Source organism: Wyeomyia smithii, chromosome 2, assembly GCF_029784165.1.
Source record: "Wyeomyia smithii strain HCP4-BCI-WySm-NY-G18 chromosome 2, ASM2978416v1, whole genome shotgun sequence".
NCBI classification, from domain to species: domain Eukaryota; kingdom Metazoa; phylum Arthropoda; class Insecta; order Diptera; family Culicidae; genus Wyeomyia; species Wyeomyia smithii.
In genome coordinates, this window is record NC_073695.1 from 39,775,609 (window position 1) to 39,801,001 (window position 25,393).

General features: G+C 36.1%; 1 protein-coding gene across 1 annotated transcript in view; it reads right to left on the bottom strand.

Annotated features, from left to right (window-relative positions):
• The window catches only part of LOC129721454 (titin), a 383,256-nt gene that overhangs the window by 138,590 nt on the left and 219,273 nt on the right, over positions 1-25,393 (bottom strand). The window contains exon 18 of the mRNA XM_055674011.1: positions 23,783-25,262. Within this exon, the coding sequence (XP_055529986.1) occupies positions 23,783-25,262 (1,480 nt within the window). The remainder of the gene's footprint in view (positions 1-23,782; positions 25,263-25,393) is intronic.

Below are 25,393 nucleotides of genomic sequence, written 5' to 3' on the forward strand. Positions count from 1 at the left end.
TTTAATTGTTAGTAACTTTAGAGCACAATGTCTAGCAACTGTCACACAATGTTACATGATTACACGCAAAATTATACTCGTTTGAAAGATCGAACTAACTGACGTGTTACACAATAGGTATTCCTGATTATTGGTTTGGATGAAATTATTGGTTCACAAATTGTGAAGTAACAGAAGAAAAATGGTCATAGAATTGACATTTTTCCTACGGTTCTAGTGATATAAGCTTCACGTTTAAAACTTTTCTATCGTCATTTTTCAGAATGGTGTTTTAGTTTTCAGTATAGTTTAATGTATTTTTGTATTTTTTTGAGACTAATGATTTCAAACGCAACTGGGGAAGTCTTCATTAAAAAAAATCTGATTAAAGATACAGTGGATAATCGAAACAGGTAGGATAGGCGAAATTTTTATCAACTTTGAAATGCAGTGACTTCGCTAATTATTGTTCAATTTTAATAATTCGAGTACCATTTAACTGGAAAACTTTTAAGGTATCATTTTCTGACCATAAATCCGGCCTCAGTTACCGGATGTAGGAAATATTCACGTTGATGGGTTTGGTAATGGATTGCCTGATAAAAATGATTATTTGCATCATAGGAATAGATGGCAAAACCATTTTCGAAGCAATTGGTTCATCAAGATCAGGGATCGGCTAAGAACTAATCGAGAAAAGGCTATTTTTCAACCGAAACTCCCCAGAGGAATCTGTATTAGGAGATATTTACATCTTTGTATTAAAATTTAGCGTGCGTCACCTTTATCTTCAGATTTTTTAATCAGGAATTGTCTAAAAGACATACTTCTGAATGGAACAACTTGGAAAGAAGGAACCCGCAGTGGAGACATATTCATTTCTGCATCAAAATATACCATGTGTCACTTCTATCTTCAGGGGTTTTCATCATATATTTTGATGCAGGAAACAGTCGAAAGTAAACTTTTTATTCTATAAGTGATTCCCATGTCTCGAGAAGAGGTTAGCGCAGTATTATTGCATTATCGCCATCTTCAATTTCGAGATAACATAGAATATTGTAGTCGGTACCAGGGTATAAAAAATTTATTTTTAATTGAAAATCGTCAGACTATAGCGACGCTTAATAGGTAAATAACATCCTCCCGGGGTAAAACGCCCCAGTCCATTTTTTTCGAAAATAATAAAATAATAAAATATGGGACTCTTGGGAATCCCTAGCGATTTTTTTAGGATCAACTCTCTACGCCGTACTCGTACCCGAAAACACTACGATTTCAGGCAATACGCCTCATCTCTAGTAGAGGTGATATGCCCCATTACTTTTGATTTTACTTTTGAGACTTCAAACCACTACCATAAACCAGTGGTTCCTAACCGGGGGTCCGCGGCCGGCAAGGGGTCCGCGAGACTTACCTTGGGGGGCCGCGAAGCTCTTGGCAAATTTGACAGGTAATTAAATTTTTTTTCCAAATACCTCTGTGAATGCGGATTTTCAATTCTTTTGCGTATTTGGACTGAAACGTGACACAAATTAGACTTTCAAAACGATATGAGACTGAAAAACGCAGCCTCGTATAGCAAAACTTGTATCTGAAATTCTTCTGGGGGCCGCGAAGCACTCTTAGCTCCGCATAGGGGGCCGCGGAGCTTTTGTCTTTAGGAAAAGGGGCCGCGGAGCCAAAAAGGTTGGGAACCACTGCATTAGATATACGTAACACTGGCGATTTTTTCAGTACCCTTTTTTCCGCACTGTCCAATGCTATTTGGTCCCAAATATAAAACATATAGCAGCATTCTTCGAGTGGAAACAAGATATGTTGCAGGTACACCGTCTTCATAAACTACTCAAACAGGACTTTTCAAAGAGTGAGATTATTTGACGTATGTCTTATGTATGTGCTTCAAGCTTTTCATCAAATCACGTGCTAAACTCTACATAGGACATATGCATGACCATTAGGGTGTCCCGAAAAAAATCGATGTTGGAAAAGTCAAGGTGCTCAGCCCTGAATTGAAAGATAATGTTATTTATAGCATTTTTGTAGAAAATTTTGACTTTCTAAAATTGATTTCAGGTTGCCCAAACGTGATTTATGAAAAAATTCCTTTTTTAAGCTACAAATCCACTCTTTTGCACTTTTTTCAATTCTGTTCGAATCCTACATTTTTCCATATATTTTTTTTTAATTTTTGTGGGGTTGTTTTTGAATATTTTGCATGGTTCAGTTTACCAATGCATTTAGTTTTTTGAGTCCCAGAGCCCATTAAACATCACAGAAAAATTAATTTTTTAAATAATTTTTAAATAAAACACAACACAAATCAAAACACAAATAAAAAAATTTTTGATCAAGAACTGAAATTCTCATTGCAAAGCGGGATTTACGACAAAAATTTACATGAAAAAAGATACTTGATATCTTATCGGGGAGCTGAGATATTGGTATTTTATATGTGATGGAAAACTATGCATTTTAACAAATATGTTTAATAACTGTTTTATTTTGGGAGATAAAAAATAACAATGTTCGGAAAACAAATGCGTTTTAAGATGGCTGATAACTTAGTAGAAGGTTAAAAATTCGGAAAAATCTGCGAAAAAAATTAGAACGAAAATTGTGATTTTTAGTGCCTTCTAATAGAAAACTCAATGTTGTACGTAATATGTAAGAGATAGAAACATTATGTCTTCGGAAAAGTTTCTTGTTTTAAGATAACTTAAAACTTTGTCGAAGACACCTTTCATCTATCTTATTCTGATCAAAAAGTAAATTTTTTACCTCACATTGGTGGATTGATCACCCATCTTTCTACTTTAAAAGATGCATTTATGAATATCCTGAAACTTCTCCGAACATACCTTATAGCTATAATCAACATTTGAATAACTATTTAGGAAATTATACGCACAAACGGCAAAAAAAAAAATTTGCAAAGGGGATATTGAGCTTTAGTGACATTTTTCGATTTTTTTGGGACACCCGAAAATGGTCATGTCACCGACCATATACATTTTGTTTATTGACCGAAAAAAAATCTGTAAAGTTTCAGCTCAATCGGACATGATTTAGGGGTGCCTCAAAGTGTTCAAAGTTTTGATGTTTTGACCCTCGAAAATGGACATCTTTAGTAAAAAATCTAGTTTAAAATGCCTAATAAACCATAAAATGGTTTATCAAACACAATGTTTTATTAGGAATGTTGATTTTCGAGTTTCAAATCACTGAAACTTAAAGCGCTTCGAGGCACCCCTAAATCTTGTCTGATTAGGCTGAAATTTTGCATAGTTTATTTTTTTGGGAAAATAAACAAAATGTACATGGTCGGTTCTTTTAATTCAATTTTTCGATGTATGGAACCCTAATGACCATAGTTGGTCAATAGTCTACCTTAATTCATGAAATGTGTTTTTGTTTGTGATAAGTATAACTTTTAACATAACGTTCATTTTAAGGTAAGGGGCCGTTTTACACACATTTACCCTAACCTTAAATTTCAAGTCGAAATCATTTGCTTTCCTTTCGGATACTTTAGCAGTTATAATCGATGCAAGATTATCAGAATAGTTTTCATCTAAGCTCGAATGCCCTTCATTGGATTAAACAGCTGAAGTGTGCGAAAAAGAAACAAATGGTTATCAGTTGAAAGCTAAGGTTAACAGCGTCACAATCGTCTAACGATTTTCAATTGAAAGTGACTTTGGACGCTGACGGGGACACGAACTTATAGCTTCCTACAGAGGCTTGCAGTATATCGAGGAGCAAGCGTCCATACATAAACAGACATAATATTGCTCCATACATAATACATATGTCTGTTTTCGAGACATAATTGCGGACGCTATAGTGAATAGTTTTTGATATATAACCCACTATTCTGACAAGTCTGCTTACATCAGTTTCGAGCAGGGATACCAGCTGCGCAGATGTGGTAGCAACATGTAGATTTTTAGGGACCATGTATCATTTTTTGGGACTTATAGAAAGAAAAGAGTCACACTTTACCTCATTCATTTTGTCAATTTAAACTGCTATCAGTTGTATCTGAAATGAACCGGTGACCATCATACGAGAAAAAACACAGCGATTGACAGCGAAAAAGGATGAAAATAATTCGATCCAAACCAACCAAAACAAAGGAAAAATATTTAATTTCTTTGGAATTAGGGATTGCCAGGATTACATTTAAAATAATGGAATCGATAATTTTTGCTTGAGATACGAAGAATTTTCATGCTTAAACCCTTCGATGTTTTTTTCAATATTTTGTCTTTTGAATTCTCCTGCTGTCAATTCTCTTTTCGTACACAAAGCAGTTGTTAAATATTAATGTTTCCTTATTTTACGACTCCTTTGTCAGTCGAACTCGTATTAGGATATTTTTTACCAGAGCCTGACAAAGTCGTTTTCAATTGACAATCATCAGGTTATAGTGACGCTTTGACCCGTCGCCTTCAATTGAAAAGATTTTGTATCATTCTCAAGCTTTTCTGAGTCACATGGAAACTACTCGGAAGTTCTTGCTTTGATTTTGACGACTGAAGAGCTAGAAACTGATACAATTGCGTTTCAATTGAAAGAGAAGATTATCACCGTCACTATCACATGACGATTCTCAATCGAAAGTGACTATGAGCGCTAACGGAGACAGGGGGCTTCCATACAGTACTTCGCGCAAATATATGGACGAGGGAGAAAAAAAATCGTGACGATATGAAACGGCGAACACCAAAACCAGTTTCGCAATCCGAAGTGGTTACGCAGCGCCAGTGATCAACAGCTAAAAAAAAAATTCCAAAATATTGATCGGGGTTTGCGTGACGTATTTTTTGGATGCCATTGCACAATGGTCCAGAAACCAAATTTAGGGGGAAAATTGGGTCTAGAGCACTATAGCAATGTTTTAGAGAAAAACTTTCTTCTAGAAAGTTGTTACATATGATGAAGCGCTTATTGAAAAATTATCAAAAATTAGGGTGACCAGAATTTTCGATGCAATCAAGTATCTAACTTTTTTATCTTTGTAGATAGAAGAAAAACTTGTTCTACGATGGTAAAGCTCCAATAATTTCAAGTAACTTTGTGAAAAAAAGTTTTTCTCTCTCTTTGAAAACAACCGATTTATATTGAAAAAACACATTTTGCGCTCTAACTTCTTTATTTCAAGTTTCATCTTAAAACTGTCTTTAAACAACTTTTAGAGCTTTTTGAGAGAAACAATTTGCAATGCTGATATTGCAAATATTTCACTTCTATTCAACGTTATTAATGTTTTTCATCAAAAAACATGCGTTTTTCATCTGTTTGTCATTCTATTTGGGGCAAACATAAAAAATATCTCTTGGTCTCATTTCAAAGGGCATACTTCACTCTAGAAATGAAGGAATTTTTAAAAATATGTTATATTTTAAATTTGAGTAAATTCAATTTAAAAACATGACAAAAAATTTCAATAATTTTATTTATTACGCATATAAAAGAACGCAGATTTATTTTTCTGGTATTTTTTCTTATAACTAGAGATAATTACCATTAATTTTTTTTATTTTTTATTATTTGTAGTGGAACTAGACTATTGCGTCCATTATTTAGAACTATTGTAGTAATACCTTTAATTTAATTCAAAAAGATTGAAAATCGATCATCTGGTTCAAAAGTTATAGATTTTTTTAAATAAAATGCATCTAATATTACCCTTTTCATATGGTCACCCTATTTCGGGGCTAGTCCCCCTAACAACCCAACGAAAAAATACGGGGTTGATTATTTTAAACATAGATTCATCCCTGCGATTTTGAATACATTTGAAACACTTTGCGTGACCAACTTCGAAATAGGGTGACCATAAAAAAACGACTGTGTTCGATGTATTTAATGTAAAAAAAAGTCATAACTTTTGAACCAGTTGATCGATTTTCAATTTTTTTGAATCAAATTGAAGGTAATTACATTATCAGCATTGCAAATTGTTTCTCTTAAAAAGCTCTAAAAGTCGTTTAAAGACAGTTTTAAGGTGGAACTTGAAATAAAGAAGTTAGAGCGCAAAATGTGTTTTTCAATATAAATTGGTTGTTTTCAAAGAGAGAGAAAAACTTTTTTTCACAAAGTTACTTGAAATTATTGGAGCTATAACATCGTAGAACAAGTTTTTCTTCTATCTACAAAGATAAAAAAGTTAGATACTTGATTGCATCGAAAACGTTGGTCACCCTAACTTTGATAATTTTTCAATAAGCGCTTTATCATATGTAACAACTTTATAGAAGAAAGTTTTTCTCTATAACATTGTTATACGTAGATGCAGGAAAAAAAAGTAGATGAACATTGTTATAGAGCTCTAGACCCAAATTTCCCCCTAAGTTTGGTTTCTGGACCATTGTGCATTGTCGTTTTAACTGCGGCTTGCGGTTTTAGAATACTATCATCAAACGACGCGAGCTTTTCTGAGTCACATGGAAACTACTCGGAAGTTCTTGCTTTGATTTTGACGACTGAAGAGCTAGAAACTGATACAATTGCGTTTCAATTGAAAGAGAAGATTATCACCGTCACCATCACATGACGATTCTCAATCGAAAGTGACTATGAGCGCTAACGGAGACAGGGGGCTTCCATACAGTACTTCGCGCAAATAAATGGACGAGGGAGAAAAAAAATCGTGACGATATGAAACGGAGAGCACCAAAACCAGTTTCGCAATCCGAAGTGGTTACGCAGCGCCAGTGATCAACAGCTAAAAAAAAAATTCTAAAATATTGATCGGGATTTGCGTGACGTATTTTTTGGATGCCATTGCACAATGGTCCAGAAACCAAATTTAGGGGGAAATTTGGGTCTAGAGCTCTATAGCAATGTTTTAGAGAAAAACTTTCTTCTAGAAAGTTGTTACATATGATAAAGCGCTTATTGAAAAATTATCAAAAATTAGGGTGACCAGAATTTTCGATGCAATCAAGTATCTAACTTTTTTATCTTTGTAGATAGAAGAAAAACTTGTTCTACGATGGTAAAGCTCCAATACTTTCAAGTAACTTTGTGAAAAAAAGTTTTTCTCTCTCTTTGAAAACAACCGATTTATATTGAAAAAACACATTTTGCGCTCTAACTTCTGTATTTCAAGTTTCATCTTAAAACTGTCTTTAAACTACTTTTAGAGCTTTTTGAGAGAAACAATTTGCAATGCTGATATTGCAAATATTTCAATTCTATTCAAAGTTATTAATGTTTTTCATCAAAAAACATGCGTTTTTCATCTGTTTGTCATTCTATTTGGGGCAAACATAAAAAATATCTCTTGGTCTCATTTTAAAGGGCATACTTCACTCCAACTTCACATCAACTTCCTGATTTGATGATTTGAATTTATAATTATCAGCACCATCAAAGAATACTGTCAAATCCTGGCAGATTGATTTGCGAACATTCGTAGAATCTCATGTGCCTTTTTCGTTAATGAAAAATTAAAGAATTAATAAATAAATTTTCTTTTAGAGACAAAACATTTATTTGACTACAACTTTTTCTTTGGCGTCAGTTTGAAAAAAAAAATCAAGTTATATTTTTTTAAAATAAATTATTCTTGACAATAAAACACGAATAAATCCGTTTAGCCGAGTGATCTGGCTTTCTCATAATGAAATTTTCTTGACAACCAACAGCGGCACTGCGCTGAATATCCAACATAAAAATGTGAAATCTTGGGACACTCAATACCGTTCATTATTTCCGTATTTCCGGAACCAAGATGATGTTAGAAGACTGAACGTCATATCGAATTCCAAAATCATTTGAAAAGGACAGATAATTATCCCACCGTGAGTATTCTCGACACCCAGAGTCCGAAAATCGACTTAAGATTTCATTTTAAAATTCAAGAAGGGAACGGTCAGGAAGGCGGTCAAATATCATACAGTATAAGTATTTCTGACGGCAGGCTGGTGTCCGGAGTTTGGGAATCCATTCCATGTTTTTTCATTACCAAACATTCGCTCCAGACATCCACGAATTGAGCTGTGTTTCGTACAAATTTAAATTTCGTGTTCAGTATTTCAGGCGTTTTCTTAACGGAGAGTTGTTTTGTTCTACTTTTTTATTGCTCAAAACGTAAACTGATTCGAAGTATAGCTTGTCCAGTTTCTCTCTGTCGTAAATCGAGCATAATAAATCACAAACCGAATTCTGAACATCTAGCTGTTATATTATGAATTAATTTTTTTTTTATCCCAAACGCGTCTGTTTTACAATCCGCCAAAGCGGCAGCGGTGGAACAAGGGCACAAAGTGAAAATGATCGCCGAGCATTCGAGCTGCACGTACCTAGTTGTATTTTTTTTTCTCTCACTAAAAAACACCTGCTCCCGAAAGCGAAAGTGAAAAATCTGAAAAGAAATTTTACGATGCACACCGACCGGCAGGAGCACGTGAAAATCGACACCAACCTCAGCTGGCTCAGGACACACGCGGGTAGGTAGAATGATTTATGTTCCCTGCTTCGTGGAATTGATGACTCAGTGATGTCGAATGACCGCGCATCGCGCTCGATAAATGTGGTCGGATTGAGTTGAGTCACTGTGCGGCATCCTGTCCTAATCCCTGCTTTGGAATAAATGACATTTCCGATGCTGATCAGATGGTGGTCACTTGCCGGATATCTCACGCTTCGGATTAGCGAACATAAGTCAGAGAGATTTTGATAGGAAAAGTGTTGCTCAGAATAGCAACTTGCCACAGCGAAGTTGGTTTGCATTTTCCGGCACTATGAAGCTGATAAATTGTTGGGAATAAACCTCGACACGCTTGATGACCGTCTTTCCATTCTGTAAAGCGGTCGTTTACAAAGAAGCAACACCAACAGCATCCCTTGATGGCCCATGAGACCAATGTGAATGTTAAAATAAATTTTCGTGATACCCTCGTGCCAGCATCTCCTTCTAGTTTTATCAAACAATTTTTCTGTGATATTTTGAAGACGCCCAGAAGAGCAGAGCGAGTTGTCTTTCGGCGCCAAACCTTCCTAATCGTTGCTACGCCGAAAAGCCAGGAAACGATCTGCTCAGTTGCACCGAAAATTGACGATGGTCATTTGCGCAAGCAGTGACCGGCGCGAGTGACGATAGCGGGTGCTATTAGGCATTTGTCGCCACCAGCCAAGTCAACATTTGATGCGGTAACAACCCGAAATTTCCGCACCCAGATCGTCCCAGTCAAGCGCTTAGACGGACTGAGTGACGGATTGAGGGTGGCAAAATGGCAAATAGAAAGAGAAAAAAATCCGAATGAAAATCGCGTTATGCAATGGGGGGATAAAATTGTTCTAGTTCGGGTCGGCCGTCATCAAGCGAACGACGAGCAACGTGATGTTCGGCTATAGGAACACACAAAACAGAGCAATTAAAAGCAATCTGTGCTGCTTGAAGAAACATCTCAGTTAATCGTTGGGTGTTGACACTTTTCCGAATGTGGAATATTACCAATAAAAATAATAGTCTGACATATAATTTAAACATGCAGCTATAACACAAAATTTAAATGTTGTTTCAAAAAATTGTGAATCAATTTGCCTACGTTGGTAGAAAATCCCACGGTGGCATCCCAAGAATGTAAGAATATTTTGAGAACACACATTAATTTTATCCTACGTTACGACCAACGTAAAAGTAAGGGAGCTCAACTAATAAACAGTGGTGTATATGTAATCACAATTATATGACAATATTTATGAGACACAACGTAGACATGTCCTGTCCTTTCAGGAGAGGAAAACAAAACAAATGTTGGTTCGCAAAAATGCTTTTATAGTTGGTCATGTACTAAATTTGCACAACGATGCATAAATATTTGTTTTCGCCCAAATGTCACCTACAACAACGCTTGACGTTGCAATGGGTTTGATTGCGTTGTGGTCCAAATTTTCGCGACCGCAATCCGACACTTTGAAGCATCACGAGATTGAGTTGTTACAGCTGGGGTGTACGTAGTGATGACACTTAAAAATATTTTCGTTTGGGTGATGATAGTCTGGTAGTTGCTGAAACACGTTTAAAAAAACACCTCAACCTGCCTAAGCGGGTCTCTTCACAATGCCTTTTGCACGTTGTATTATTATGGTTAATTTAATAAACATAAATTGCAATATTTGATCTGTGTTAAAAAATAAAAATAAAAAGTACATTTTTAAGAGTCAATGCAAGTAAAATGATAAGCAATGAATTTTCGTATTTAGTTTTCCTTTGAGATTCATTGAGAATGTCAGATCAATGAGGTGAGTAGGGTTCAAGACTTGATTTCATAGAGAAAGCTGACTTCGCACAAATTGTTTTTTTTTTTTGTTTTTAAAGGTTTTTTTTTAAATTTCCGCTGTTGCATTTTTCCAAATGAGGACTATCATGGATATCATCGTAGCTTTTTCAATTTTCGGGTTTTTTCAATTTTCAAGAATATCGCTCTAATCAAACTCTGTAATAGCGAAGCACACCAAAACTAATCCGTCATCCTTAACGAGGTGACACGCAAGAAAATTATATGCATTTTCTCCAAGTGCTTACAAGAAAATTTTTTTGCAACACAGAGGGATGACACCCCCTCAGCCCCGGGTGTCATTCAGTCACGTTACGGTACTGACACTAACTTCTGAATAACGTGATGTTTGTTTATGACTTTGCATATTGAAATTTTTGAATGGAGTCGTGTGTTTTTTCCTGTCAGTGATTTTTATTGCTGTATTGTATTATATTGTATTGTTATTGTATTTTTCAATTGTTCAAACACTCTTTGGTTGAAAGTTTTCCTGTTTTTATTGGGTAGTTTCCTGAATGTAACGATTTTCGATGTGTTGACTTTTATTTTGACAAATAATGACTTATGTACGTTTTAATATTTATTTCATAGATTCAACGAACCCTTCATACACTTTGAATTTGTACCAAGGTTTCGTTTTATTTTTAAAGTTTTTAAAGTAGTTTTGAATATTGATCTAAAAACATTTAAATAATGTTTGGGATACATCATTGACGTTTTCTCAATTCTTCTGCGTTCTTATCAACATCCGATCATGTTTTGAATCCAGTTGGATGTTTGGCGTTTGGAAACTTTCATGCAACATTCTATCAATCTCTGAACACACCGGGGAAATTTCTTTTCTGACCACAACAAATAAATAACTAAATCCAAATTTTAGTTTCCAATAAAAAAAAATTAAGGAACCCATTTATTTTTATAGAGACATGACATTCTAAAACTTTAAAAGTTCAGGATGAAGTAATATAAGACAAATTTTTACATATAAGCTAAGTTTCAAAGAAATATTTCATTTACAACTTAAAAAAAATAATCAAATTCAAATAATGCAGTGTGATACCGATAGTAGTTTCGAATCATTAAGCGCTAAGTGATTAACATTCTGAATGCAACCGTTTTTGATATGCTTCAAAATTATGTTTGGAAAATTTCCGTTTATTAAGAAAATAAGATTTCGTTTTTCAGTGACAAATGTAGATTAATTGAAATGTACGTTCAATTACACAATTCATTTTTGGCAGCATAAAAATTGGATGAATAAGTCAGAAGTTATGGTTATGTTTCACATTCACGGTAATATATTGTAGTGTGTTAGGTACTGTTAAGTACTGTTAAGTACTTACATACCGAAAAAAAAAAGAAAGACGATAGCTTTTTTACCATTCTTGTGAATTTTGGTGCCCGTAGCAAGAATAATTTTCTCAGTGTTTCCGTGAAATGAGTTTTCCCGTAAGCAAACGTAGAAGCGACAAACCCGACGAGCAATTGACGTACTTTTGCATTCACTATGGGCGTCAAAATTTACAGGAATGATTGAAAACGTTATATTTTTCAAGGCCAAGTTAGTTTGCGCTTTTGTCGACCAGTGTAATTGAAAATAACTTCCAAACTATTCGTCAATCTCTTCCCGGACGAACACATACGATTCGCATAGATTCTCTAGGACTTTTAACATTGGATTCGTGAGCGCCTTTGAGAAGGTTTCCTGAAAAAAGAATCCTCAGGAATGCCCTGTATATGGCTCTAGGATTCTTGAATAAGAATCCTGAGTGGGAATACTTCGGATCGTGTTTGCGATTCCTTTCACGATTCCGGCACCGAGTTAAAGGTATCCTGGGGATTCTTACTCAGGATTCTCTGCGTGTTAGTAAGGGTTTGCTGTCAATGATTGAGTTATGTTACTTTATTCATAAATTTTAGTGCATCTCTATTTGTTGCTAGAGAACCACGAATAACTCACGAAAAAGGCGTATTTCTCTAAAAAGCTCAAATGCTTCAAACTAAATTTTGTTAAATACTTCGAAAACAGATGCATTTTGAAAGTTAGTCGCTAACGGCGAAATTACTATGTAATCCATATTGCATCATTGGAATTTGATTATTGTTTTGAAACTTGAAATTGGAAAAATTCTTTCAAACTTAATTTTAGGTAAAAATCCGTCTTACATTTCTCAATCCTGAAATTTTATCAAAAAATTTGGTTTTAACGTCAAATTTCGATAAAAGTTTATTTCATGCAAAATAAGAATAGAAATTAAAGCGAGTTAACTTTATTATTTTTCTCAAAAATATGCTGTAACTCGAGTTTTACTCATAATACTTCCGAGTGATAAGTATTTTTCGTGTTAAATTTCTCCAGGAATACGATGAAAATATCGACTTTGGAATCAAAATGTACTCATTTGCCAGAAATGATATTAAAATTTTCAAATGCAATAATATATCTGGCAACACTGCCGCACATAATTAAAGACACTGGCGGCGGAGTTATGAATTCTAGCTTGTGTTTATTCTTTGAGGTTTTCCATATACTGAATATCTTTTGAAGATAGTACAGGTCGGACTCGACTATCCGGAACATCAAAAAAAATTTCATTCCGGATAATCGAGATTTCCGGATAATCGCATCACACAAAAAATACTGAAATTTTGCGATTAACGAACATAAAATAAATATATTGTTCCTTTATTTACTTGTATGCTGCAGTGGCGTAACCAGAAGTTATTTCTGAGGCAAAAAAGGGGTAAAATCTTCAAAAGCAAAAAAATAAATTGGACATTGATTATTTTCACTTAATTCGAACATGTCCGAAACATGCCGGAAGTGACTTAAATGGTAACTAATATGCCAGAAGGGATGGTAAAGATAAAATTTCGGAATAAAAATTGAAAAGGACACCAAAAAAATAAAATTCCGGATAATCGAGTCCGACCTGTATGTGAATAAATCAGTATTAACCTGTAGCAAATATAACAAACGCGATTTTGGGCTCATTCGTGGCAATAACTCGGTCTGTGTAGAAGCTTTTTTTTTTGTAGATGCAGCAGATGTATATAACTTTATTTCGGATACCGACAGGCTAGAGAGTTATGGTCTTCAGAAAAGTTGTTCAGGAAGGCTTTTATTTGGAGCACAGATTGTTTCGAAACTCTATCGCGAAATGTGTGCATTTAGTTTTAAGAATTTTGAACATTATTTATGTTGTGAATCAAAACAGTTTAAAATTTGAAGATATCAGCGAAGTTGTTCAGGAGGATATGGGTTTCTGGTTATTATACAATTTGGTGTGAAGTTTAGCCGGTACGTGGCGCTAGTGTGCATGTAGTTATAAGTATTTTGAATTTTGAAGTTTATCTCTTGAATTCAACTATTTTTAAAGCAGCACTCTTCAGGAAACATGGTGATGTGAAAAACTTTGCTGAAGACCACAGTTGTTTAGGAGGATAGAATTTAGATATAGGTAAAGAAGACCTCAGCTCTCTCGAGAGTGAGAATCACGGGATAAGTTAAGGTCAAAATATGAAGAATTGCGCTCACACTTACGCCACATAGCGCACTGAAACTGTATTTTGCACTGAACTGTCCATCAACCAGAAGCCCTCGACCTTCTGAACAAATTTGCTGAAGACCGTAACTTTCCAGGTCGTCGGAAACACAGGATATCTATCTATTCCAGGTGATGTTGAACTGCTGCGATATTCTAACTGGGCGATGCAATACTCAGTGAAGCGACTCCAAATTTATGGCGGGTAATTTAAACTAAATCTATATCTATTTTCTAAATCTATATCAATAAACTTTCTGATTATTCATTACTAAAATAGACATTTTGACTGTAAGAAAACTGAACATGGCTAATTTGTTCTTTCTCATCGTTTTGGTATAACTATTAGCAGTGGTGGGCACCGCTAACCGAAAATTTAGCGACGCTAATCGCTAAGTCGCTAACCGGAAAATTTAGCTCGATAATCGCTAAACGCTAAACCCACATTAGCGGAAATTCCGCTAATCGCTAACTTTTCAATATGTAAATAGTCATATCGCTATATTTATTGCTCGTGTTTTGTAAGATTTGGACCACTTTGATCTGTTTTGGTTAAACAAACGAAAACAATTACTTACAAGAATAACAAAATTTATTCAGCTTGCATTGAAAATATATACTCTTAGGAATGTTTTCATAAAAATTCAATCATTATCTGAATCGAAAAAGTACAACCAAAGTTGTCATAATTTCAAGCGCATTGCAATTTACCAAAGTTCTTGGTGTGGCGAAAATTCAATCTAGTCCTTGTGCTTGTTCTTCAAATGCTCCTGTGGCTTGTACGATAACTGAAACTCCATTCTAGGGTAAAAAAACTGACAAAAGTAACTTTCTCAGTAAAGTATGTTCATCTTTCGAAGCAATTTACGTACGCCAAAAGCAATTCACAGTTTTTCTAAATATTTCTATTGTCGCTTCTCTACAAAATTTAGCGAATTAGCGATTAGCGTTTCGAAGGCCAAAATTTTAGCGACGCTAACAGTTTCCCTAACCAGCTCAAAAATTAGCGAAATCGCTAAATCGCTAACTGAATTTTAGCGTCGCTAATTAGCGAATTAGCGAATTAGCGGAATGGTGCCCACCACTGACTATTAGTGGTTCGGGTTCAGGAAAACTAAATAGTGCGGCCAGAGGAGTCTTAATCGATAAGATGATTGTTTTGAACCTCGCAAATTCTCTTCAAGGACTTAGTAATTGCGGTAGAGGTCATCCACATTCCAAGTGGACAGCTGAATAATACACGATTCATCCAGCTATTAGCCAACGGAATTCATCCAGGCGGGAATGCAACAGAATCGTTATATTTTTCTAGCCTCTAGTCTTTTTGAGACTTATGAATCCCACAAACGTTAGAGCATGGCATGAAGTTACTAGATTTTTGTTATCCCCGAAGCGTTTTTGCAAATATCTTATAATACCAAATTCACTTCCGAATTTCTCATATAATTTCGAGAAGTCGCATAGGGAACACCTCCTCTTGTGGTGAAAAAGGTAACTAAACTCATTGCACAGTGGTACAGTAACGCAATTTAGACGGACATGAGCCTTCCGATGTGATTTTGTTTTAAAGCAATTGTTTCTTTTAAGAAGTTGTTTCTTATACTTAGTCCTTTATTTATGTGCAAATTAAAGTTAGGGTGGCCCTAAAATCAACGAAACAAAATAAACTGACTTTTTTATTTGCAGAAATAATTGTATACATTCTTCGGCAAAATTGTAGATCAACTAATTTTAAGCAACTTCGTTATTTTTTTTTTGTAGCTTTTAAATTTACCGATTCAGAGCAACTTGACGTAACTGACTTAGGGTAGAACACAAAAATACGCAACTTTTGACGGAAAAACATTGTCGATATGTTGAATAGGTAAAGAGTTTTTATTTTTTCCAATAAAACGTTCAATAAAAACATTTTTAAGCTTTTGAGGTCATCCCAAGAATACTCTGTTATTAAATTTGAACTGAAAAAGTAGAACCATAAAACTGTTTTTTTTCGGAACCCACTCTAAGCCAGTCACGTAAAATTGCTTTATTTCGGTCAATTTAATAGCTACAAAAGAGTTTTTTTTTGTTACTCAACATTAGTTAATCTACAACTGTGCCGAAGATTGTATACAGTTACTTCTGCAAATAAAAAAGTTTTTTTTTATTTTGCCGATTTTAGGACCACCATAATTTTCATTTGCATTTATGTGCAAGGACTAGCTACAAGAAACAACTTTTCAGAAGAAACTATGACTCTAAAATCAAAGAATCACACGAAAACCTTGCATTTCTGTGAGCGTGTGACCGATATTCTTACACACGAAACTGAAAATTCTCAATTTTAGACTTAGTTGACTCAATTTCATACTTTCACAAAAAAGGACAAATCATGTGAAAAAATTACTTATTGCAGATTGCGACGACGCGCTAGTGTAGGGTTACATCAACAATGTCTCTAGTTGAATTTTCTATATAATATGCTTGTATTTAACAACGAATGACCGGATGACGAATGACGAAACGTTGTACTGAGATTCGAGCCCGAAATCTTTCGCTCTGTACCAATTAGTAGAAAATACATGGCTAGACTCAAAACACCCGTAACGAAGAAATCTTCTAAAACTAATGTTTTGAAATAAATTACTAGTACTTTCTTAACTTCAATAATGAACTTTGAGTACTCTATGCGAACAATATACCTGCATGCTTTTTCCTGCGTGCTCGAAGATTGCTGCTTATACTTTCACAGCTCCTTAAGGGATTTTAACGCGGATTATTTTTACTCGATTCGGAAGATTATTTGTACGCGGTATCAAATAAGTTTAGTATAAATATATCGAATCTAATCTTTTAAATGCGGTAAAACCAACCGCGTAAAAAGCAACCCCAGTGTATACTATTGTTTTAAGCTTTCACTTGAAATCTACTCATTCGAGTTACACTTTTTTTAAATATTAATTATATTCACTTGGCATGTAGAACAGATCAGATGTACTAGTCACCTGTTTTGTCATTAGAAGCGCCAATTGGTTTATTTCCACGATAAGAAGAAAATCCACGAGACAGTTGTGATCAGCTGATTACAGTTCAGGTCGCTACTTGGATAGAACCCCGATCGGGGAAGCGCGAAAAACAAACATCCAATCGGTTGCTCTAGTATCGCGAGAATAGCCATCCTTAACATAACAATAAAATACCACTCTTGATTTTTTTGCAGATATTGTGATTTTGTGTTCGGTTCTGTTTTGGGTTTGAGGTTGCAAAAACAATAACACAAACAAACGTACCAACCGTGAAACGTCACCCATGTACTGCCTCATACATAAGCGAACGTTATTCTCATTATAAAATTTACAATAATGTGTGCATTTTTTTTCAGTGTACCCATTTGGGTAATTTTATTGCCAAAAGTGGTTCATTTCAAATGTCTTGTAGAACAAAATTAGAAGCGGCGCTCCTAGAGGTCGAAAAGGTGACTAGCGCTTCTGTCATTTTCAATGTGTTTTCATGATTTCACTTAAGTGAACTATATTGGTATTATAAGATATTTGGTTTTTGATCCGGAAAAGTTAATGTTTCACAAGGAGTCATTTTAACAAAAACAAGCCAGACTTGTCACAATTGTAAATTTGATCGGCAATTAAGCCATTATTCATCAGGTAATTAAAGAACTCTTCCTTAAAAGTAGCGATTGCTTGAATATTTGCTGTCAATTTTTGCCTCTAGATCACTCCACTAAGTGAATTAATTCGTGTTTTTATAATATTTTTCATATATCTCAGGAACGTGATAGAACCGAATTGTTCTGCGTAATAAATTCAAAGTTATAAAAACGATACGTAAAAAAAAACATTTGCAATGTTTGTTCATGAATTTTTTAATGGGTGACAACTTATAAAACTTTTGATTTTTTTTCTACAGCTGTCTAAAAAAGGTTGAAGAGCTTAGAGAAAAACAGATTTATTCCTCATGAAGATAAATTCATTGTGAACTAAAGAAAAATATTGAACATTTGAGAAAAGTCCGTTACCCGATGATGTTTTCTTATGATGCCAAAACAAAAGCATTGTACGGCCTTAAAGGCAGCTTTTTGAATGCATCTTCTGATTCTACCGATAAACTGTTCTCAATTTGTTGATCTCCAAGTATTTTTGCACCAAAGAAACTCAAAATGCCAAAGAAATCTTCGATTGGGCGACACTGATATGAATTTGTTGGGTTGCGTATTTGGGGTACAAAGGGAGTCAAGTGGCTGCTCAGAAACGTTTGTGTTTTTTTTTTTTGAAGTGCTGTGATGATATTTTCTTTGACCAAAACACATAGTTTTCATCTGTATGGTGTTTTGGAGGAAATGGAATCATAATATTGTTCAAGAATTCGTTTTGGTATATATTTTGAATTTCGGTTTTCGAATTTTTTTTGTTGATGCTAAATGACTTAAAAACGCATGAAACGTCGAGAATTGGTGTCATCTTATTTTTTTTTGCCGACTCTCTGGGACTTAGTGGATTTTTGAATTGTGGAAGGCAGAGTTCAAAATGTTTAGTATTTATCTTTTGAAATTGATCACTAGTCTCTTGAAATAGCCTCTATCATGATATACACTATAACTAGCATCGAATACATTATGTTTCATAGGGTGGTTCATTTATTCGAAATAGGGTGGTTCAAAATATTGTGTAAAAATGAGTATAAAATGAAAAAAATCACTTCGGTTCGTTTGATTGGTGTGACGTCTTCGACTAAATTGTAGATAATAATTCAGTCTTAAAAAAAAATACTCTTCAAAAATTATTTATTCAAAAATAAAAGTTAGGAAAAGAAAATAAAAAAAATTGAAAAATCTGATTTTTTAATAACACCCACGAAAGATTACCAAAACAATGAAATCAAGAATAACAAATTATCATTTATAAATAAAAAATATTTTTTGAAAATACAGTCATACCTCGATATAAGGCAACCTCGATATATCGTAACTTTTACCTCGATATAACGTAACTTTGAAAATGTATTGAAATTGAAAATAAATGATACAGCAACTGTTTTCGGGGTATAAATTGCTTCAAAAAAGTGTTTGTAGTAAGTTTTAAAATTAATGAAACTAATGCAAAAATTGTCCTAAATGGGCATAAAAAAGGTTTAAAAATACTAATAGGTGATGGAAAATAGGTTTTCACGCATCCTTCATTAACAATTCACAGTCTTGCATCAATTAGAAAAAAAATTTTTTTTGCTTGTTGAAATGTTCTCTAAATGGGCATAAGAAAGGTTAAAATTATAATTATAAATAATAAAGGTTACTGATAGGTGATGGGAAATAGGTTTTCGCGCATTTTCGAGTAACCGTCAACAGTCTTGCATCAATTAAAAAATTTTTTTTGCTTGTTGAAAATTGTCATAAATGGGCATAAGAATGGTTTAAAATTACTAATAAGTGATGGGAAATAGGTTTTCGCACATCTTTGAGTAACCTGTGTATCAATTGAAAAAAAAATTTTTTTTGCTTCTGAAAATATTTCTAAATGGGCATAAGAAAGGTTTAAAAATACTGATAGGAGATGGAAAATGGGTTTTCGCGCATATTTGAGCAACCAATAACATTCTTGCATAAATTAAAAAAATTTTTTTTTTGCTTCGACGATAACGTAACTCGATATAACGTAACGAAAAATAAAATAAAGTTGCCTTATATCGAGGTATGACTGTATTATGAACCACCCTATATTATGAACCACCCTATGTCGAATTAATGAACCACCCTAGTTAATGTATTCGATGCTAGTTATAGTGTATATCATTATACAGGCTATTTCGAAAGACTAGTGATCAATTTCATTAAATAAATTCTAAATGTTTTGAACTCCGCCTTCCACAATTGAAAAAACGTCCCAGAGTCGATTTTTGCAAAAAAAAATTTTTTCAGATGACACCAATTCTCGACGTTTCATGCGTTTTTAAGCCATTTGGCATTAAAAAAAAAAATTTCGAAAACCGAAATTTCAACCTCCCCCCCCCCCCCCCCCTTCACCCTTTGGGTGATTTTTCGGTTTTCAAAAAGGCCAAACTTCAATCGCTTCGCGCCACTCCATGTCAAGTCCGACTGAGCTGAAATTTTGCACAGGGTGCTTTTTCGAGCAGGTGAACATTTTGTATAGGGTTTCTTTTTGAAATTTTTTCTTTTTTTCCATACGATGATTGGCACCCTACTGTACATACTGTATAGCTGTTAGATGTACGCGACATCAGGAAAAGAGAGCGGATTACGAGTCAACCATTAGGCACTCCGGAACACCTTACCTTCAATCATACGGTAGCAAGAGGTATCATCTTATGCTGCCGAATATTTTGCTGGCACAGCTACCGAAGGGTAGAGCGGAGAGCAAATTTATTATGAGTGGTGAAGGAAAATTTTCAATGCTACCGGTGTGGCGCGATCGTCAGCGTTCTGTAGCACGCATGTCTAGTTGAAAATTATGGGATCGGTTCATTTCAGGACTATGAATGGTTTAAGATAAGAGTTATGAAAATTTTCGCAACTACTGCTTGTGTAAAATTTTCATGTATTTATCAATAATCATTTTTACAATAACGACCAAGGCACCAAAGGAAAACGACAGTGTTAGCTATGAACAGTTTGTCACAGCAAGCAAATTGAGTGATTTTCAGGTTCAATTTTTCCTCTGTGCCCACTCGAACACCGTTATCGATCCAATATCAATAACGCAAATTAGTTAATCTAGAAGCCAGGGTAATTTTCGCATCGGGAAGGCACACATTCTTTGTTAGTGCTCATGACAATCACTCAGTAGTATCGATATCGAAGGGGTTTTGTTTCGTTTCTCTTTCTCGAGTCTGCGTCGCCCCGCTTACAAAGCAAAAATCTACGCTCAACTTGATACAAAAGACTGCGTGTAGAAAATTCAACTTCATTCTTGTTCTTCCCTTCAGAAATGTTGAAAAATTGTCAGGGGAGAAAAAATTAAGGCGTTTTATCAATATTATTAATTTTTCAACAGCGTATATGCTCAATTTAACAACAAACAGGTTAAGTAACAGTGTAAGTGTTGTCAAAAGGCCAATCAATAAAAATAATAATGTGTTGTTATGCATTTGCATGCAAGTTACAAACGTCGTAACTTCCATATAACCTTTCATTAAAGATATTTTTTTTCCTGGTGTTATTATTTTTTTCGCTTTGATTTTCCAATAAATGTTTGTGAGAGGTTGAAGGTTTTTTAATTTTCAAGGTATAAAGTAGGGAATTTTCGATTTTTCATTAATTATATTCACCGTGAAACGGGGCGATAGAAACAGACTGCGATATATCTTGCAGTGTACAAAATATACTATATTTGTCCAGAATGAATATGAAAGTTTGAAAACATGGGCCTTGCCTGTGATTGTACCACTTTGATACAATAAGCAATTCATTGTTCTATTGAAAAATGTTGCCTGTTTCACCTCACAGTTCTAAGTGAAACAAAATTGCTTCCACAAACAAAGTTTTTTGGTACTCGGGAACGCTCGGAATTTGAGCCACAATTTTGCATTTTTTTAAATAAACCTACAGAATTGCTACTAACTCATAAATGGGTTTGCAGGACTTATTTACTATTGAACTATCCAAGAAAATATTTTTTGCATAGTTTTTTAATGGAATCGAAGACTTTAGAAAACAAGCTCGGAAGTTTTGTTCCAATTCGCCCCGATTTACGATTCCTCATATATTAGTAAAACGTATGCCCTAGATAAGTCATTCTAAGTTTCTTCAAATTTGCACTTATTTTGCAAACATAAAACAATAAAAAATGGCATATTTTAGCAGTTATAATTTATCTCTCTCAATTCTTTAAAAGCATTTGCCTCAAGTTTGTGACGGAAAAGCTCTTTTTGTAAGTAAAAGCTAGGGTAAATCTTTCCTTTTTGTACGAAAGAATCGTGGAGAGCAAGTTAGAATATATTTTTAACAGTCAAGATAAAAAAGATTCTTCGTTTTTTCTGTATTTAAAACAGGAAACACCCGGAGTCGCCACCATGTTGAATTTTCACGCCATAGAAAAACGGTCTCAGTATCGACTGCGTAATTTAAAATAGCCAAAATGACTTGGGAAAATCTTTATTGACTAGTTTAAACATATGCTGATTATAAATAATGCCAAAAAAAAAAAAAAAACAGAAAATAAGGTTAATCCAGATCGCAACAGAAGTAAAATTCCATTAGGAATCATTTGGGAACATTTTATAGTTTCTGTTTGTTACAATATTATGTATGAAACATAACGCAAATCGGAAATGTTTTTATTTAACTTACGCTAAGTGCGCGTCTGTGCTAAATGAGGTGTAATTTTGTGATTCATGTTTTTTTTTGTGATGAAAATGAATGAAAATATCGTTGCTTTCTTGAAACATTGATACGGAGAATTCGTTCTAATGTTTTATAAAACAATTGAAACGAGGCTGTCAAAACTTTTAAAGCGATAATTGTTTCTTCATATCATTGTTTCAAGAAACGAACGATACAATTTAATCTCAATCGACTACTTTTTTAACGACATGCCTCAAAGGGTTATTTTACCACCAATTGTTATCACAGAGAATTAGATATTCACTACAAAGCTTTCCGCAAGACGAACATCGTACGAGAACAGAAAACAGCTATAACATCGATCGCACCTAAACAGAAGAGGTGGGGCATTTTGAGTGTGTTCTAATTTCGCGTTTGTTGCAGATTAGTTGTCTACCGGCAGCGGATCAACATCGAAAGCATTATTCTACACTATTGTGCAGCAACATTGACAGCCGGAGGCACCGTGCGGAGGCACGCTCAAATGCTCGCTAACCTGGAGTGGTGCAGCGGGAAGACGTCCGGTAGCTTCCGATGCGGGGAGTCGACCGTCCGCTGCCGCCGCTTCCCATCGGATAGCTATAGCGATGGTAGCGGCTTGCCTGCAGGTCGCTCACCGGAACGGAAGCTGACCGGCGGAACTGCGGCACCGGACTGGCACAGTTCCGGTAGTAGTCCTTGGTGCGTTCGTGAATAACCGGTACCTCTACCGATTGGACGCCGTACGACCCGAATGGGGTGGGGCTCAGATAGCGTGGATGTTTTGGTTTTGGGTGTGGCAGTGCGGAATTGCTGCTGCCGCCACCGACGGCGATCCGATGGCCTTCGCCCGGGAAGATTATGCCGAACTCGTAGCCGAAATCGTACTTGAAGTAGATGATTCCGGTGTCCGGATCGACATGCTTGGTGCCTGAGTTATGATGTGTGTGTGTTTTTTTGGTGTGTTTGCGGGGGCGATTGGAAGGACATTTATCAATTTGATTTACGGTTGCGGCATTCCGATCCGTTCCGCGAGCCGGGTGGTAATGTGTTTGAACAAATGATTTCATATTATTTCTCAGATCAACCAGTGTTTGACGAGAGGTTAAGTAATAATAGAAAATAAACTGGTCTCGAGTGTTAAATGTTTCGGAGTGAGGCAAAGGGGTTATTTTTAAAATTGATCGAGAAGAACAATGGTCGAGAAAAAATCACAAAACAGAGAAAAGGTCGAGACGCAAACCAAAAAAAAAAAAACAAAACTCGCAATACGAACTCAGTCGTCGTGGCGGACGGAGCATAAATCAAAGCAAATCAAACGTTTGGTAGAATATAGATAAAACGGATGAAAAGAGTAGATTAAAAAAAATAATGAAGAAATCGTCAACTGCCAAAGATGGGAACGCGCTAGAGGGTTTTCGAGTCCCGTTGTCTAATAATAGATGCAATTTGAGGCTCCCAAATCTCGCCGGTTTGGGTCAGCAACCGGTCGAGCGGAAACTGGCACTCGTAGAAAGAAACAAACAAAAAATTGTTTTACGACCTGCCAGTTTGCCGGTAGTTTACGATCAACAGCCGATTTCGCCTCAAGTTGCATGTTTGGTTTTTGGCTCTTCCTCTCTAAATTGAAGGAAAAAAATATATCTACTCACCGTATTGGGACACCCTGGAATCTTCTCGGTAGACTTGGGCGTTACTGCCGGTGGTGGCTGGTGGGACAACGGCTGTAGCCGGTGCAACCGGGACCTGGTAGCCGAAAGCATTCTTCAGGATCGGTTTGATCGGTGCCTTCCGCATGTCTGTCATCACTTCGTTGGCAAAGTGGTACGCCTTGGTCTTGAAGGACTGCGACATACTTTCGGCCTGATTGGCCGCCTTCTGGATGTAGTTGATCGGGGCCACTCGGTGTGCTTTCACAGCCATATCGTCACGCAGGTTGGACACGTGCGAAGTCGCCAGCCGCTTGGAGGTGAACGAGGACTGACGATCGAGAGTTTGAGTCTGCAGCACTTCCATCGACGACGTCTCGGTGCTGGTCGTGGTTTGCTGCTGCTGATTGACGACACTGCTGAGATCAATTTTGGACGGCATCAACACTGGACCGGTGTCGAATTCCATTGGGGTTTGAATTCGCTCACCGGATCGCGGTACACTGGCCGATCGTGGCTGCTTGAAGTTTGGCCTAACGCTTCGATAGTGTGGTTCGTCGCTATCTGATGGGTTTGGAGTCCACAATGGACGGATTCGCGATCCGTCATACTCTTGGTCACTGTCGCGATACTCGCCCGGAGTAAAGCGACCTGGTCTTTGCATGAAGTCTGTCGAGGGTGCCTTCTGCTGCTGCAAGTACTGATTAGTGGACTCCAGATTGACAACCCGCTGGGTTTGTGACATATTTACGACCCGGTTGCTGCTTTCGGTCATTTCCTTCATGTGCAGAGTGTTGGAGGTTTCGGTTGCGATGGCATTGTGAACGGGTTCTCCCGTGATAGAGGTGTAGTATAGGGCCGGTGTCGGTTCCATAGGTGGGAACGATTGGGGTTGCTGCAGCTGGGGTTGCTGTGATTGATATTGTTGATAGCTTTGCTGCTGATAGGACTGGAAGGTCGTGCTCTTTTGCTCTTGGAAGGATTGCTGGCTTGTCTGACTTTGAGTGTAGCTGATGGGTGTCGGTTTTTCAATTTTGGGTGCTTCACTGAGTACGGGAATCTGAATTGTGGGTTGAATTTTGTCGATCGGATCAAATACTGATGGCGGCGGTGCAGCTGGACCGGTTTCATGCGGTTTCGGTGGGTTAAACACCGGATGGACCGGCTTGTATCCCTGCTCGATGGTTGGCTGCCACACTGGCTTGATCTTCTTGTCCAAGTCACTCTCGTAGTCACTAGCCGAAGGATAACCGTTCTGTTGTGCCGGCTGAACCGGTGGTGCCGGTTCAACGATCGGAGTCGGTTCCGGTGCGACAGGTGCTGGCTCTGGTTGTGGTTCCGGTTGAACTGCCGCTGGAACTGGGACCTTTTTCAGCGTCGGTAGCGGCTCCTCTGTTGGTAGAACCTTAACTGGTTGCAAATCTTCCGGTAGGTCATTATTCACCAGGAAGTTCTTAATTCCCTCTTCAGTTGTAATGGATTCCTAAAATAGCGAGCAAAGAAAAACACAAAAAAGAACGAAAAAAAAAAAATGAGAAAAGGAAAAACCCAATTAGAAACGTCTTTGAGTGCAACAGTTTAAGTTTAAGGAATTTCACATTGACACACAAATTG